We start from the raw sequence: 16,235 nt of genomic DNA, 5'->3' as shown, positions 1-16,235 counted from the left end.
CTGGGGCCATGGGCAGAGGACTTGGGTGTGCATCCCAACTCTGCCACATTCTATTTCTACAACCTTGGGGATGTCTTGACATTTTAATACTCTCTGACTTTGGAATCGAGTGAAAATTCCTGCCTCTTGAGAGCTAGGGAGGCTGTGGAAATGTCTCTGTATTAGCAGGCCCCAAGCCTGGGTTCTTCTGAATTTTTATCCCTAGGATGTCTTCCAGATGTCCTTTGGCTGCTCTGAGCCTCAGTTTCCTCCTTTTTAAATATGGGTTGAGCCTCTAGCCTAGTCTCACATGGCTGCTTAAGGCCCTTTCCAGCTTTTCATCTGAGCTCCTTAGAGAAAAGGTGCCAATGCTGATCCCCAAGGGCAGAAGGATCCCTCTGATCAGGAATCCCTGATCAGAGCTCATCTGCAGTCACATGTTCAATGGTGTGCACCATGTTTTAGCTCTGAGGGCCTTGAAGGGCTGGACAGTTTGTAGGGGAGGGCAGATAACAGAACAGCATCTCAAGCTCCTTTCCTGGGGGTTTAAGGAGCAGAGCATTTTGGCTTAGAGAAGACTTGGGGTGGGCACAGGTATATTCTCTTAGTGGTTTTTTTTTGGGGGGGCAGGCAATGGGGGTTAAGTGAGTTGCCCAGGGTCACACAGCTAATTAAGTGTCAAGTGTCTGAGGCCAGATTTGAACTCAAGTACTCCTGAATCCAGGGCCAGTGCTTTAACCACTGCACCATCTAGCTGCCTATCTTCTATTGTTGAATGGTCATGACTTGGAAAATGAATTTGCTGCCTGCCTGTCACCAGGTTACAGAAATGGGATACAGGGAAATAAAAGCTTGATATCTGGGAGAATGTTCTCTCTGAGAAGACTTCAGTCTTGTGCTTTCCTTACAGGATCACCAGGAAAATGGCCGCCAGGGTGCTTGACACAATGACTTCTTTGGTTTCTGAGGAGCATGACAATAGAGCAGCAACAGCAGATTCTCTGGTTGAATCTTCAGGTACGACCCCCTGCCCTTGGACAGTCTGCTCTCCTTGGGTCCCAGTGGATCCTTCCCCCAACACCATCCTTGCTATTGAAGGCTCCTTCTTTATCCATGGATGGAAGGCTGAGGAGTTGAGGGCTTGCAATGCCTGTGCTGGTGAGCAGTAACTCAGCTCACCCATTGGTCTAGACAGAATAAAGGGACGACTCAGCTGTCAATAGCCCATTTCAAGTCCCAGCCCCTCCCCCATAGGGAGGTCTCTGACCGGCCAAGCCATCCCCCTCTGAGAGGATCCTCAGTCATTAGGAAAATGGGGAGAACCTTGTTGGAGAGCAACAAGCTGGCCTCCAGTCCAGGAAGACCTGGGGCCAAGGCCTGCCTCTGAAATCCACTGGCTGTGGAGGCCCAGATTAGTGTTCAGGAGATCCCAGTTTCATTCTCTCTCCCTAATATGCTGGCTTGGGTGACCTCACCGAGATTTTGTGGGGTGAAAATGGGGAAGGCTGTAATGGTGCCCTTGACAATCCAGCCCCAATATCAGTCCCTTCATGTCAAACCTCAGACCAAGAGCCAGCATGTCCAAAGGGTTATAAAGAATGGAGAGCAGGGCCCAAAGTTGGACTAAGCATGTCTGGCCTGCTTCCTTGAACCACCTTCTTCCACATGGCCATAGAAGATGGCATCTGGGGGCAGCTAGGTGGCACAGTGGAGAGAGCACTGACCATTGATTCAGGGAGGACCTGAGTTCAATGTGTCCTCAGACAGTTGACACTTATTAGCTGTGTGACCTGGGGCAAGTCACTTAACCCCGACTGCATCACACACAAAAAAGACAGAGAAGATGGCATCTGGGCCCTGGGATAGCATTGTTCACTGTCAAGGTGGGTTGTCCATTGTTCTAACCATTTCTTCTTGTCTCCTCCAGTAGCTGGAAGAAGGCAGAGGCCTCAGACTTCTGCACCCCAAGGAAGGGAGGCTTGGAGCCCAGAGTCTATTAGAATTCTACTGGATGTGTGGGCCTCCCCTGATATCAAGGCAATGAGGGAAACCAGGAAGAAACTCCAGGTGATCTACAAGGGCATAGCCAAACGTTTGCACAAGAAGGGTGTGCAGAGATGCTGGAGGCAGTGTAGAGAAATGATGCTGGCTCTGGAAGACTTGTACTGGTGTATCCAGGAGGCCAACCAGAAAAGGCAGGGGGACCCCATCCCCTGCCCATTCCATGAGGGCTTGGAAAGAGTCCTGCCCTTCACACAGGCTTGGTATGGAAGCTCTGAGCCTGAAGTCCCTGATGCTGAGCCTACAGGCTATGAACCCTCAGGTAACTACTGGACATGGGGATTTAGCAGTTCTAGTCTGCTCAGGCAGGACCCAAGTATCATATTCCAGTTCTCACTGGAGCATGCTGGAAGGGACCTTCAGGGTATAGTCCTTCCCATGGCCCTCCCCAGTTGGCAAATAATACATGTAACCCTGGGGTCCACCTGAAGGCCCACCAGTGGGATAGTTGGGGAGAGATGCCAAGACCTTCATCCATTTCTCTCTATACTTGTCACTTTCATAAGGCCATACAGTAGGAACTGCCACCAGGAGCCACCACAGGCGATCCCGTGGACCCTCAAGCCCTGTCTTTGATCTACATCCCAAACCATTTGACAGATGGAAACATCCTCCAAAGTCCACCCCAGGCCACACCATGGCAGACAGTGCCTCTTCTCTATATTCTGAGACAAGGGACATAGGCAAACACCTCACAAAGTCCACCACAAGATATCCCAAGGACCCTGAGACCTCTCATCTCCCAAAGCACTTGACTCAGAACACCTTCCAACATCTGCCACAGATCCTCCCATACCAGCCAACACTTCTTCCCTAGATGCTGGCAACTAGGGACTGAGGAGAACCCCCATTATTAACCCCAGGAGATCTATTAATGCTCTTAACATAATAGTGATGAAGAGGGAGGTAAGACCACCCCCCAACATCAACCCCAGGGCACCGAGAACACTGTTGCCCTTTTTACAAATGAGCAGAATTAGAAGGTAGCTGAAAATACCTCCTGAAATAAATCCCTAGGTATCCCATGAACTCAAAGTCCCATTGTCATCCTCACAAAAGGCATGACCCAAGAGCACATACCTCCATGTCCACTGTTAGGCCAGACTCTGGACAAGTTCTTTTATTTATAAATTAAGCCACAGGACCCAGAAGGACATCACCCCACACCCCAACATCAACCCCAGATCATCCCATGCCAGGTAAAGGTGCTTCCTGACATTGAGCAAGAGACAGATGCATTCCCTTTCAGTAGGGTCAATGTTTTAAACAACAAATAACATAAGACAGCACAACTGTCTTAAATAAGGTATCTTATGGTACTTTACTCTTTTCTTACTACTTTTTAATTGTAGAATCTTGGTCCAAATACTGGCCACACTTTTTACATCTGCGTTGAAGAAATCCTGAAGGGCCTATCTAAGTTCTTCCCCCCCTTGAATGCCACTGTATTTCTTTCACATGTATTTTCCAAAGAGAGACCAATTTCACTTCTTGTACATATCATTTCCTCTCTATGGTCCTGACCTTCCTCATTTGTAAAGTAAGGGTGTTGTAAGTGATCTGCAAGGTGTTTTCAGGCTGTAAATGCCAGGATCCTATGAAACTTCCTTTTGGGGAGATGGGCAACATGGTGACCCAAATAGTAATTTTTCCATTCTATATCCTGTGCTACAAGGTCAGAAGCCAATCCTGTTTTAGTTATTTCATTATCTGCCTCAAGGCCTAGCACCTGGACTTCCAAACAAGAGCTGTGTTGGGGTGAAGTCAGGAATGGTTATTTGTAAGTTGTGAAACATCTCCAAAAAGATGAGGGTTGAGACACAGGTCAGAAGGCCTGAGGATTTGGCCAGGGGGTGCAAGGGAAGGGAGAAAGGACATAAAGAGGGGAGAGAACACACACTCAAGAAAAAAAAGTCCTTGGTTTGGTTGTTTCACGGATACAGGAGTTGTCTTTAACAAGATCCTCAGTGCTTGAGGCAGATGACAGCAAATGTCCTAGAATCCCACCTCCTAATCCCCCAGAGAATGTGAACAACAGTTCACATTGATGGAAGGTGATCAAAACACTCAATTACTACAGATTCATAATTTCACTACTAGAAACCTAGATCACAAATAATTTAGTGACAAGATTTTCACAACTGGTTAAAATCTATTCACACAAGTAGAAAGTAGATCTACAATAATCAATAGGTGACCCTCAAGATGTCAAAGAAGACTTTTTGACTGATTGACACCATATCTATTATCTCATTAAAACTCCCACCAAAGGACAGCCAGTCTGGTGAAAGAGCCCAAGATGCCCATTCCCCAAATAGAAACCAACGCTTCCAACTCAGTAGCCTGGGCTAGGAGACATCAACGCTGCTTCTTCCAGCCAAAGTGCCCAGGAAATAACCTAAGGATTCATCATTGTTGCCCACTGCCTTATGCCACAGGCTTTCCTAGAAGCAGAGATGGTCCATAATGGCTCTTCTCCACCCCTGATCTCCAGCAAAGCCCCAGGGAGCTGAAAGCAAGGAGCTGACACTGAGACAGAAACCCAAAAGAAGATCCATTTGGCTTCTACCTATTACAGGTTCTAACTACTCCATTGGGTGCACAAAGAGGCTTGAGAACAGGTAGGTCCCATTAGCCAAACCACTTCATACACATGGTTCCCATAAACACCCACATGAACCAACACATACTGTGGGGACCAGACTTTGGACATTCTACCCGCCCATGTCCCATGCTGCCAGGAGAAACCAAAGACAGGGGAGGTGGTGGTGAAGTCTTCTCCTAGGTATGATTTAAACAGGCCAAGTGATTGCTGTAGTTGGGTTATTTCCCTTGAAGAGCAGCTGTTTGGTTGTGGAATGTGGAACCCCACCACCCACAAAAACCTCTGGGTCTGGGCTAGGTTTTCCCCAGGTAGTTGATCATTTCTTCTCCAAGGTCCTCAGGAGGAATTATGTTGGCTGTGTTGTCTTGTCCTGGGTCTGGGAGCAGTCGCTCAAAGTGGCCTCGGGAATCTGTCCCACTGCCCCCACCTTTCCATCTCTACAGCACCTCCCTAGCAGGGTGCTGTCTTCCCTCTGGATACCAAGGAGAGTCCAGGGATGGTTTGGGAACCTTCTGAACCAGAGAGCACATGGGAATTCGCCCATGGCCACCCTGCAGCCAGGAGACAGACAGGGCTAGTCAGGGAAGTGGAGGTCCCTGTGCAGAGGGTGGAGGACACAGTCTCTTGCTATACTCGCTGGCCCAGCCACTTCTATTGTTACAGAAGATAGAAGCCTTTCTTCAGTACAACCATTGGGGTCCTGAAGTGATTTGTCCAGACTTGACATGACTTTCAAAGGGAGAATGAGGCCACATTGCCAGGACAATGAAGGCATGAAGCTGCCAACATTGCTATAGGGGAGAAGATCCTCCTGCTCCATCCCTCTTGAGGGTCTCCTCTCTTCAAGTCACAGAGGCAAAGATCTGCTGCCTTCGGTCCTTCCAGTGGAAAGCCCCAGGTCCATGCGGCATTTCCTGTCGGTCCTCGGCATGCTGGGGACCACACAGTAAGTGATTCCATGACAATGATGTTATTGAATCGATACTGGCACATCTTGGAAGCCAGCTCCATCCAGAAGTGGAGCCCCCTTGGATATCTTGGTGGGCTCTTTTCATAAGAAAGAAAACACAATGTCTTCAAGCTGTGGGGGTCAGGGAGGAAGGAGCTGCTCCATCCCAGCTGCGAACTCTCCCCACTCCCTTTTGGCTTGGAAGCTGTGCAGGAGGCCCTTCTGAGCTCTGCCCCTCCTTCCCATCGTCACCTCAGCTCTGTACCCCTTGCAGTTTCCTGTAAATTGGCTGGCACTGTGGGATGTACTTGTTTCACTTTGGGATAGAAAACAGAACCAGATGCTACCACAGTGAATACTGGAAGCCAAATGATCCAGATGCGACAGTTCCTGGAGTAGACCATTAAGATGGAAACACACTGGCTTTTTTTGTGTTTAAAATAGATTTGTTCAAAAGGCATTTTCTGTCCATTTACACCTAATCTGAAAAGTTCAGGTAAACATTTTTTTCCTCTTTGTACCTCCCCCCATTATTTTCACAATTTTTCTTTGTTAAGTCCAAACATAATTTGAAATGAGGTAGGTAATTTCTATGTATTCCCGCCTTCCTCCTTTTGGGTGACTGGCTAAGAAATGTGTCAATTTGAAAAACAGTCCAAATGGAGCTGGAGATAACACATCTGGAGGGTGTGGGTCAACTCTAGACAAGGAGTTTCAGTTGGCTATTTTCTCAATCTCATCCAAATCATCGGTGTCCAATCTCTCTATCTTCTTATCTGCAAAGACAATAAACCAGAGAGAATCAAAATAAGGCCACCTTGGAGAGGCTAGTTCAGCGATGACTGAAACATGAGGACAATCTACAAAACTCTGCTTTGCCATCAAGAAATAAACAAGTACTGACAAAGAGGGCTCCTTGCTCATTGGACAGATAAAGCCTTAAGGTAACTGAGCCTGGCATCAAATATCATGTGGCACCCTGGACATTCCTGTGTGAGAGTTTAGGCCCAGGGACAACAGAATGGATCCTGCTCTTCTCTCCCATGCCTATTTCCCTAACAAGGAGGGAGATGGCAGATGAGGGACCCAGGCCCTTACTAAGAGCCCTGGGCTACCCCACTTAACAGCCAATGGGCCACAGAGGGCAGATGCTCTGGGACACTCACTGAAATGTTCTTGGATCTTATTGAGAACGTTCATGCTGTGCTTGCTGTCCACCATGTTCACGGCCAGGCCTCGCTTGCCAAAGCGCCCCGTGCGCCCAATCCGATGGAGGTAGGTCTCATTGTCTGGATTCCCATCCTTGTCCACTGGCAGGTCAAAGTTGATAACCACAGACACCTGTTCCACATCAATACCTACAGGGCAGGAAGATGGAGGGGAGATGGGGAAAGCAGACAAAAACACACTGACACCAACAGCCAAATCTATCAGAGTCTAGCACCAGCAGCTGCTACCCACACAACAGGATGGGGCCCTAGGGGTAGAAAACAGGATGACCTGAATGGACACTGCTCAAAGGATCAGACCCATCCAAAATGATTCTCTGCTTTGAAGGAGTCCAAGAGTCCTCCCAAACCCAGCTGGAGGAGGGTCTAGATGAGAGGCAGTTCCACTTCAAACTGCCTGATGCCATCAATCTGCCACAGCCACATCCTGGAGCCACATCCTGGAGCCACTGAAGCAAATGAGTAGCCAACATGAGCCTGGCTCTGGGAGCTGAGCAAGTTCTCCTCTCCTACAGCCTGAGATCAGGAGAACTCCAGGGCATGCAAGAATAGACTATTCCCCAGACAAAGCAGCATGGAGACCACCTGAAGGCACAGATGTCACCCTGGTAGCCTGGGGAAATGGCCACATGCTCAGCAGTGCCATGGAGGGCAACCCAATGCCCAGGAGACCATTTCTGCCAAGGCAGAGGGAGCTGCTGATGGAAGCCAGAAAGGGCATCACAGCCTCCCTCCTGCTCCTTCCTAAGCCCCCAGGTATCCCCGTGGGGCAGCCTCTCCTCACCTCGAGCACACACATTGGTGGTCACCAACACTTTCTCCTTGCCCTCCCGGAAACGCTCAATCACAGCAGCTCTCTGTTCCACCATCATCTCGCCACTCAGGAGCGCCACCTGGTGGCCTTCTTTGGATAGTTCAGCTGCCAGCCAACCAGCTGTTTTGCGGGTCTGGAAGAAAAAGACTGATCAAATGAAGAGACTAGAAAGTGGTTTCAATTGTTAGCTTAAATGAAGACTTCATCCTCCCATTAAAGAGCTAAGAGTCAAGTTTCTGAAACCTTTCAAGAAGTTTCCCCATTTTTCTCACTGGGGCACTTAGGACCTTTTCCTCAAGGACACGCTGAAAGAATGAGGGAAGCCCTCCAGGACACTGGCTAGATCCTCTTTGGAGGATTGACAGGAAACCCAAAGAGGAACTGCATAGCCTGAGCAAGTATGGATGGCTCCTGCTGCACTGGGCAATGGGACAACCACATTAAGGAGACCTGGACTTCATGCAAGCCTGAGGCTTTGTAATATTAACCCAAGTACTATTCATGACAAAGACCAGTCAGGTTGCGCTGTTCCTGCTTCTGCTCAAAATGTCTCTCCCCCCAGCCCCCTTCCGGGTCAGTGATACCCCTGGGGGCTGGCTAATGGCCCCTGGAACCTTCCTTCCTTTCTGTCCTCATCAGCTACACTTATTTGGTAACTCAATGAATCTCCAGCTAAACCATTTTTTCCTACTTGGGGTTACCCCTGCACCCTGCCCGGTGCTACTCACATGACAGAAGATCACAGCTTGTGCAATGGTGATGGCCCCGTACAGATTACAGAGGGCCTGGAACTTCTCATCCCTGTCACTGCACAAAACGTAATACTGCTTAATGGTATCTAAAGTTTCCTCTTCTCGCTTCAGTTTGATGATGTTGGGGTCTGGGACAACTCTCTGAGCAAACCTCCACACGGAATCCTCGAAGGTGGCAGAGAAAAGCAGCATCTGACAATCCTTAGGCAGCATCCTAAAAGGCAAGCCCATGTGCACCAATCAGAATTTTGAACTGGAAGGTTACAGAATGCACTGCCTTCCTAGGTCAATGAAGGGCCCTGAGGCTTGAGGATACACCCTCCATCACCCTGTACCTAGAAGCATGGAACAGGACAGAATGAGAGGAAATGGAGTATCAACAAGCCACTTCAATGTCTATGGACCTATGGCTGTAAATAATGACAAACTGGTTTCAAGGGAACACAAAACCCATCCCCCCCTCTCCAGGGCATGGTCAAGCTGTTGCCAGCAGCACCCTTTACCCAAGCACCCACCCAGGGAAGATTCTCCTCCTCCTCCTGCTATGATAGCACATGCTCCAGAATGGTCAGTTGGGAGGGGAAGGGCTGACAGAGTGGGCAGCCTGAGCTGTCAGTTGCAGGGGACAAATCATCAAAGAAGTGAACCTCTGGGCCAGACAGGATAAACCAATCCCTGCATTGCTATGGAATTCTTCTATTGTGGTGACAGTCCTAAAGCCACCACCACACAGACTGAGATGGGGTCAAGAGTCCCCCTCATTCTGTCACTATGTCTTCAGCAGCTATCACAGCTAAGACATTGCCAAGGAAGACAAGCTGCAGTCTGTAGTGCCATGCAGGGAACTGCTCTGGCCTCCCTCAGTAAGGGGCCCTCCTCTTGGATCAACAGCACAGTTTTCAGCTTCAAGGCCCTAGGCCAGAGAAGGAAGCTTGGGAGGAGAGCTGATTTCCTCTGGGAAGATTCCCTGCCCCACCCCCACAGCACCTTGTACCTCTGGATGCGGATGCTCTGATCCTGATGGCCTTGGGTAGCGATCATCACATCAGCTTCGTCCAGAACAAACACCTTGATCTTTTTGGGGTCAATGAATTTCAGCTTGGAGCACCAATCCAGAACGGTGCCAGGGGTGCCAATTACAATCTGCTCACTGATCTTCTGACCTCTTTCCACTGTCAAAGCAAAACCAGCTCAACATGAGATTGCTTGGGGTCATCAAAGAGTTTCTGAGCTTCTCACCTGCCTCATCCCCCTTGTCCCACAGAATAATCATAGGACCCCAGAAGGGGGGCTGATATCTTGATTGGTGACACGTTCCCTACCTTTAGGGAACTTATGTTCTAAAGGAAGACATAAGATGGACAAGAGAAAATTTCTCTGGTTGACAGCTGTTTTGTGAGCCCGAAAAGCTCAGCCTTGAAAGAAATGAGGGATTCTATAGGGTGGAGATTAGGAAGGAGAGAGCCAGATCAAAGGCACCAAGGGTTGGAGAGTGGTGCTGGAGACAGCATGCTGTCTGATGTACAGAATGCAAGGAAGACAGGGATGGATACAAAGAAGGGCAAGGGAGAAAGGCACCAAATGCTGAAGAGCTTTAAATGCCCTGGATCTTAGCGCTAACAAGGAGCCAATGGCATTTACTGAGCAGGAGCACAGGCAACAGAGATTATAATTTGTGGCATCATTAGAATAGGGAACTTCAGGGGCAGCTAGGTGGCACAGTGGATAAAGCACTGGCCCAGGATTCAGGAGGACCTGAGTTTGAGTGTGACCTCAGACACTTGACACTTACTAGCTGTGTGACCCTGGGCAAGTCACTTAACCCTCACTGCCCCACAAAAAAACAAAACAACAACAACAAAGAATAGGGAACTTTAGGTAGGGAAACTCCTTCTACCAATCCTGGGGGCACCTTCCCTTCAAATGTTAAATGACTTGCCCAGGGTCATGCAGCCAGTGGAGTCTTCCTGGTTTCCAGACTGGTTTTCTATCCACTATGTCATGTGCCTCTCTGGCAGGAAGGTAAAATAACAAAGAAAAGAAAGCAAGAATTAAAAAAAAAACACAAGAAAGAACAATCTGCCACAGGTTCCTTCTGTCTCCTATAGCAACTGCAGGTCTGCTCTCCAAGTGCTGCCTCTCTGACCTGTCATTTCTTTGGCCTAAAATGCCCTTCTCCTTCCTGCCTGTCCAGACAAATCCTACCCAACTTTCCAGAACTAGCTCAGGTATTACCTTTCTCAATTAATATTTCCTGACCACGTCAGCCAAGATTCTTTTTGAAGAAAACAACTAGAGTCTGATTGTCCTTTGTGGGCCAAAGAACCAGGGCATTACTTTGTGCAGCTGTTAAACTGAGGAGAGGGATTTGAAGCAAACAGCATTTTACAGTATTCCCCAACATTTTTTTTTTCTTTTGCGGGGCAGTGGGGGTTAAGTGACTTGCCCAGAGTCACACAGCTAGTAAGTGTCAAGTGTCTGAGGCCAGATTTGAACTCAGGTCCTCCTGAATCCAGGGCCGGTGCTTTATCTACTTCGCCACCTAGCTGTCCCCCTCCACAACATTTTTGAAACAAACTTTTTTTGAACAATCCTGGAAGTATGCGTGTCTAGTCTCAGAACATTCTACCACCTGCTCAAAAAGTAAAAATAAGCAATAAAAATGTCAATTCCTACTCCACTGAAGAGCACTGCCTCAGTTACTGACAACACTTTGAATGTTTCACAAGCCCCTTCCAGAGGATTTCTGAGTGTTTCTTTTCTTTCATCCAAAGTGCACGTCACTCCAGACTGACGGCCTCTTTTCAAGACTGAAATTTGTGGGTCTCACCAGCATCTGCGTCCAATGTCCCTCAATTCAAACCGTCCCCCCCCCCTCAATCTAGTAGCCTTTAGGAAAGAGACTCACACTTGTTGCCTCGAACAGCATAGGCCAGCTTAAGGTCTGGATAAAATTTGCCCATCTGCTCAATCACCTTTCCCGTCTGAAGAGCCAGCTCATAAGTGGGTGAGAGGCACAAACACTGAAAAAGAAAAAGCAAAGGATACTTGAGGCCTTTCTGGGCATGGCCACTAGGAAGGAAGCTTCCTACTGTTTAGTACAAAGCAGAACTGAAATACCTGTTTCCAGGAGCTGGGGCACACGGGGACAGAGGGATTTTTACTTTTCCATAACCCCAGCAACATATGCAATGAAGGGCAAGGGACAGATTCCCCCCCACCCTCATCTTTCAATTACAATACTCCTCATGGACATCTTTTGGCTGTCCCATAGTGGCTGGCAACCTCAGCATTATGGTGCCTCTGCACAGGTGCCCTGACTTGGGCAAATGCTGCTTTTCAGAGATGGACCCAGGTGTAGCTAGACAAACTAAAGCCTTTCTAATATGATCAAAGCTTGGGCCTCAAAGAACTGCTCAAATCTGCTGGAACAAAGAAGGCCTTGAGATTCCAGTTGGAAATTCCCCTTCCCTCCAAGGCCTTGCTAGCTTTTCATTGGCTCTCCAATGGTGCACCAGGCAGGGGACCCTCACCCACCCACCCTTACCTGGGGGTATCTGTTCAGTGGTTCCACGTGGCTGAGCATAGCCAGGACAAAGGCCGCTGTTTTACCGGTACCAGACTGAGACTGGGCGATCAGGTTCTGTGGGCTGCACCAGGACAGAGCAGCTATCTCAAAAATCAAGTTTGTTTTCAAAATGCCTAAGTTCAAGGACTGGTGTGAAGGTAAATTTAAACACCAACTCTGGAGCAAAATTACTTTTCTTTTTTAGTTTTTTCCTCATAAACTTAGACAAATGATCAAACAGAAAAAAATGGGAAATAAAATCTTACATGAACCCCCAATATCTAACACAGTTAAAACAAATGAATGAAACAGACAACAAATAAAAATATCCAAGCTCTATGTCCCTTCTCAGTTCTATCTGAAGTTCTGATACCATTGGCTTTCTTTATCTCTTAAACACAAAGACTAGGATTCTCTCTATAATTCTGGTCTTCTGATCAACTTTGTATCATTTCATGTCAGTCTAATATTCTAACCTATCAATTAACCATAATTTATTCAGTTACTCTCCAACTGTCGGCATAGACATTTTCAGTTGCGTGGGTTTTTTTAAAATTATTTTTGTGCAGCTACAGCCTTTTTTCGTTTTTTTATGAATATGGTCCTAGTAAGAGAATTGTGGGGACAACACCTATGAGCACCATTGGAGTTCTTGTTCTATATAATGCAAGGCTGCATTCCAAAATCTTTACATCCTTCTACGGTCACACCAATAATGTATCAGAAGCCCCATTTCTCTACACTCCTGGAGTTTTTAACTTCTATCTATCTAGGGAGAGGAAAAGATCATTCTAGTGGAGATAAGGTAACATATCATAATATTTCCTTGGTTTTGTACTTCTCTGAAAAGTTGGGTAATTTTTCATATCTATATTGCACTTTATATTTCCTGTGTCAAAAATTACCTGATCGGGGGTGGCTACGTGGCGCACTAGATAAAGCACCAGCCCTGGATTCAGGAGTACCTGAGTTCAAATCCGGCCTCAGACACTTGACACTTACCAGCTGTGTGACCCTGGGCAAGTCACTTAACCCCCATTGCCCCACAAAAAAAAAAAAAAAATACCTGATCATCCTTAGACAATTATTCCTCTGGAAAGAGTCTATTAGCCTTACAGATGCATCTTACTACTCATTAACTCTGGAAGTCAGACCTTTGTCATCCTTTCAATTCCCCTTGGAGCCATCTATGACTCCTTCTCCTTCACCCTAATGTCTAATCCCCTGCTGGATCTTATTGACTTACCCACATTCCTGATTGGGCTATAAGTCTGCTTTTTGGTACTGCTTTAGTTATAGCCTTTAAATCCTATATGTTGTCTCTGAATCATTAGTTTTATGGAATGCAAACATGTTTAGAGCTTCTCTTTTCCTAGTTGTTTCTATCCATGTCTATTAGTTCTTGCTTAATACTTTCCTCAACTCTAAAATATATGTTCTCATTCTTCTCCATTGTTAAATTTATCATGTAATTATAATGAGGTGTTAACATTTCCTACTTGTTCATTAGGAAATAGCAAGAAGCCATTTTTTCCTTGCAAGACTGAGTTATTTCTCTGTGCTTTACTACAGAATGATTGGTGGGTATATATTTAAAATTGAGATACTTTAAATTTTTAACACCCTTTCTTTGAAACATACTTCAATATTTCTGGATGAAATGTGTTTTTTATAAATAGCATATTGATGAATTCTGTTTTCAACTCAGTTCTTTGTTGTTTGGCATTATAGTAGAGTTTAGCCCATTAATTTTCTTTTTCTTTTTCTTTTTTTTAGTGAGGCAATTGGGGTTAAGTGACTTGCCTAGGGCCACACAGCTAGTAAGTGTCAAGTGTCTGAGGACTGATTCGAACTCAGGTCTTCCTGACTCCAAGGCTGGTGCTCTAGCCACTGTACCACCTAGCTGCTCCATAGACCATTAATTTTCAAGTGTGTCTATTGTTCACACTGTGATTCTTGTAAATAAGCCAACATTACCTCAATGAGCCTACTCTAAAGAAGACTCTTCTGCATTTTATAACTACCAAGGCAGATTCTTTACCCTGGAGTTACCCTTTATCAATGAGACTCCCATGGAGCTGTGCTTTGGGATTCCCCTGCACTAGTCCCCTCTCCTTTTATCTTCTGTCTTTTTTTTTTTTCTGTTTCTCCGAAAACTTCTGAAACATCTAGTGACTTAGCCAATATGGTATTCTGAGGGTTCTTCTTTTTTTTAAGCAATGGATTTTTCTGTGTTTGAGCAGGAGGAACTACTTGAAATACCTAATTGGGAGTGAAAGTTCTGACTATTCTCCCAAGACATCTTTCAAATATTTCTCTCTCATCTCTTGCACCCTTCAAGCACAGAGCTCTGTCTGTTAGATGACCCAGCCTGTGATTTTGTTGACAGTACATTTGGCTCTCATCCTCTATGGCTTGGGCCAGCTCCCAGAACTGTCCTGGATGCCTGGCTTTTCTTCCCTGTTGTAACAGCGTCAGAACTCAGGTGTCTGGTCACATTCAGTGCTGGGTTCTACTTGTTTGTTACTGCTGCCTAGTTCACCAATTCAAGAAAGCTTTCTTTGACAATTTCTTAAACTGTCATTTTAGTTCTCTACATTCTAGAACTGGTGTATAGGAGCCACCAGTGATCCTGAGATGCTGCCTCTCTACTTCCTATGCCATGATCTGCATCTCTACGACAGATCTCAGATTCCTGCATCGCACTCTAACCAGCCCCTATTTCTATAACAGATATTCATAATTTCATTAATAGTGTAAGTTTTAATAAAAGTCAATGTTATGGAAAGGGACCCACATGTACAAAAATATTTATAGCTGCTCTTTATGTGGTAGCAAGGAATTGGAAGTTGAGGGGGTGCCCATCAATTGGGGAATGGCTGGACAAGTTGTGGTATATGAATACAATGGAATACTATTGTGCTGTAAGAAATGATGAGCAGGAGGAGTTCAGAGAAACCTGGAGGGCCTTACGTGAGCTGATGATGAGTGAGATGAGCAGAACCAGAAGAACATTGTACACAGTATCATCAACTTTGAGTGTTGACCTACTGTGATGGACTATATTCTTCTCACCAATGCAATGGTACAGAAGAGTTCCAGGGAACTCATGATGGAAGAGGATCTCCAAATCCAAGGAAAAAAAAAAAAAAGAACTGTGGAGTAGAGATGCTGATTGAACCATACTATTTCTTTTGTTTTGGGTGATGTTTTTTTTCTATTTTGAGGTTTTGCATTACTGCCCTGATTTTTTCTCTTATAACAGGATTAATGCAGAAATAGGATTAATGTTATTATAGATATATAGATATAACCTATATCAGATTACCTGCTGTCTAGGGGAGGGGGGAGGGAGGGAGAAAAATCTGAAATTGTAAAGCTTGTATAGACAAAAGTTGAGAACTATCTTTACATGTAACGGAAAAAATTAAATACCTTATATGTAAAAAAAAAAAGTCAATGTTAAATATTTCAGGTAAATAATGTATTAAAAATACTTTGGGGCAGCTAGGTGGCAGAGTGGATAGAGCACACGTCCTGGAGTCAGGAGTACCTGAGTTCAAATCTGGCCTCAGACACTTGACACTTACTAGCTGTGTGACCCTGGGCAAGTCACTTAACCCCAAATGCCTCACTAAAAAAAAAAAATAACAGATATTCATAGTTTCATTAATAGTGTAAGTTTTAATAAAAGTCAATGTTGGGGCAGCTAGGTGGCGCAGTGGATAGAGCACTGGCCCTGGAGTCAGGAGTACCTGAGTTCAAATCTGGCCTCACACACTTAACACTTACTAGCTGTGTGACCCTGGGCAAGTCACTTAACCCCAATTGCCTCACTAAAATAATAATAATAATAATAATAAAAGTCAATGTTAAATATTTCAGGTAAATAATGTATTAAAAATACATTACAAGAGATACATTAAGTCTCTGGTCTTCTTGAAGGAATGTTTGTAATAATACTAATCTATGACCTTGAAAATGTTACCAGCTAAACCACACTACTCAAAATAGCCTGCAACTGGGAAGACTTAAAGCTACCTCAGGAAAGGACTCAACTGTGTGGATACATACGGTTCAGCAAGCATCATGGGTAGTGCTGTCTCTTGTATCTTAGATGGCCGGTTAAAGCCCATAGCATAGACCCCTTGCAGAAGCTGTGGTTTCCTGGATGGAACAGAATGAAATTGGCTGATCATCCCAAAACACAGTAGGTAAGTGATAATTCAGTCTACTTCCCATCTAGCAAAGAGTGGCCCCCAGTGCTATCAACCAGAC

The 16,235-nt window shown here is 45.9% G+C and overlaps 1 protein-coding gene across 1 annotated transcript in view; it reads right to left on the bottom strand.

The window, feature by feature from the left end:
• Positions 1 to 3,379: 3,379 nt before the first annotated feature.
• Positions 3,380 to 16,235, bottom strand: part of LOC122740655 (ATP-dependent RNA helicase DDX19B-like) — a 36,576-nt gene continuing 23,720 nt past the window's right edge. The window contains exons 5-12 of the mRNA XM_043983138.1: positions 16,032 to 16,124; positions 11,937 to 12,039; positions 11,298 to 11,412; positions 9,384 to 9,561; positions 8,366 to 8,603; positions 7,608 to 7,770; positions 6,761 to 6,952; positions 3,380 to 6,370 (exon numbers count right to left, since the gene is read on the bottom strand). Of these exons, the coding sequence (XP_043839073.1) occupies positions 6,309 to 6,370; positions 6,761 to 6,952; positions 7,608 to 7,770; positions 8,366 to 8,603; positions 9,384 to 9,561; positions 11,298 to 11,412; positions 11,937 to 12,039; positions 16,032 to 16,124 (1,144 nt within the window). The 3' untranslated portion in view covers positions 3,380 to 6,308. The remainder of the gene's footprint in view (positions 6,371 to 6,760; positions 6,953 to 7,607; positions 7,771 to 8,365; positions 8,604 to 9,383; positions 9,562 to 11,297; positions 11,413 to 11,936; positions 12,040 to 16,031; positions 16,125 to 16,235) is intronic.

The sequence above is a fragment of the Dromiciops gliroides genome, chromosome 2 (assembly GCF_019393635.1).
Source record: "Dromiciops gliroides isolate mDroGli1 chromosome 2, mDroGli1.pri, whole genome shotgun sequence".
Classification (NCBI taxonomy): Eukaryota; Metazoa; Chordata; class Mammalia; order Microbiotheria; family Microbiotheriidae; genus Dromiciops; species Dromiciops gliroides.
This window is presented reverse-complemented; position numbering and strand designations above follow the sequence as displayed.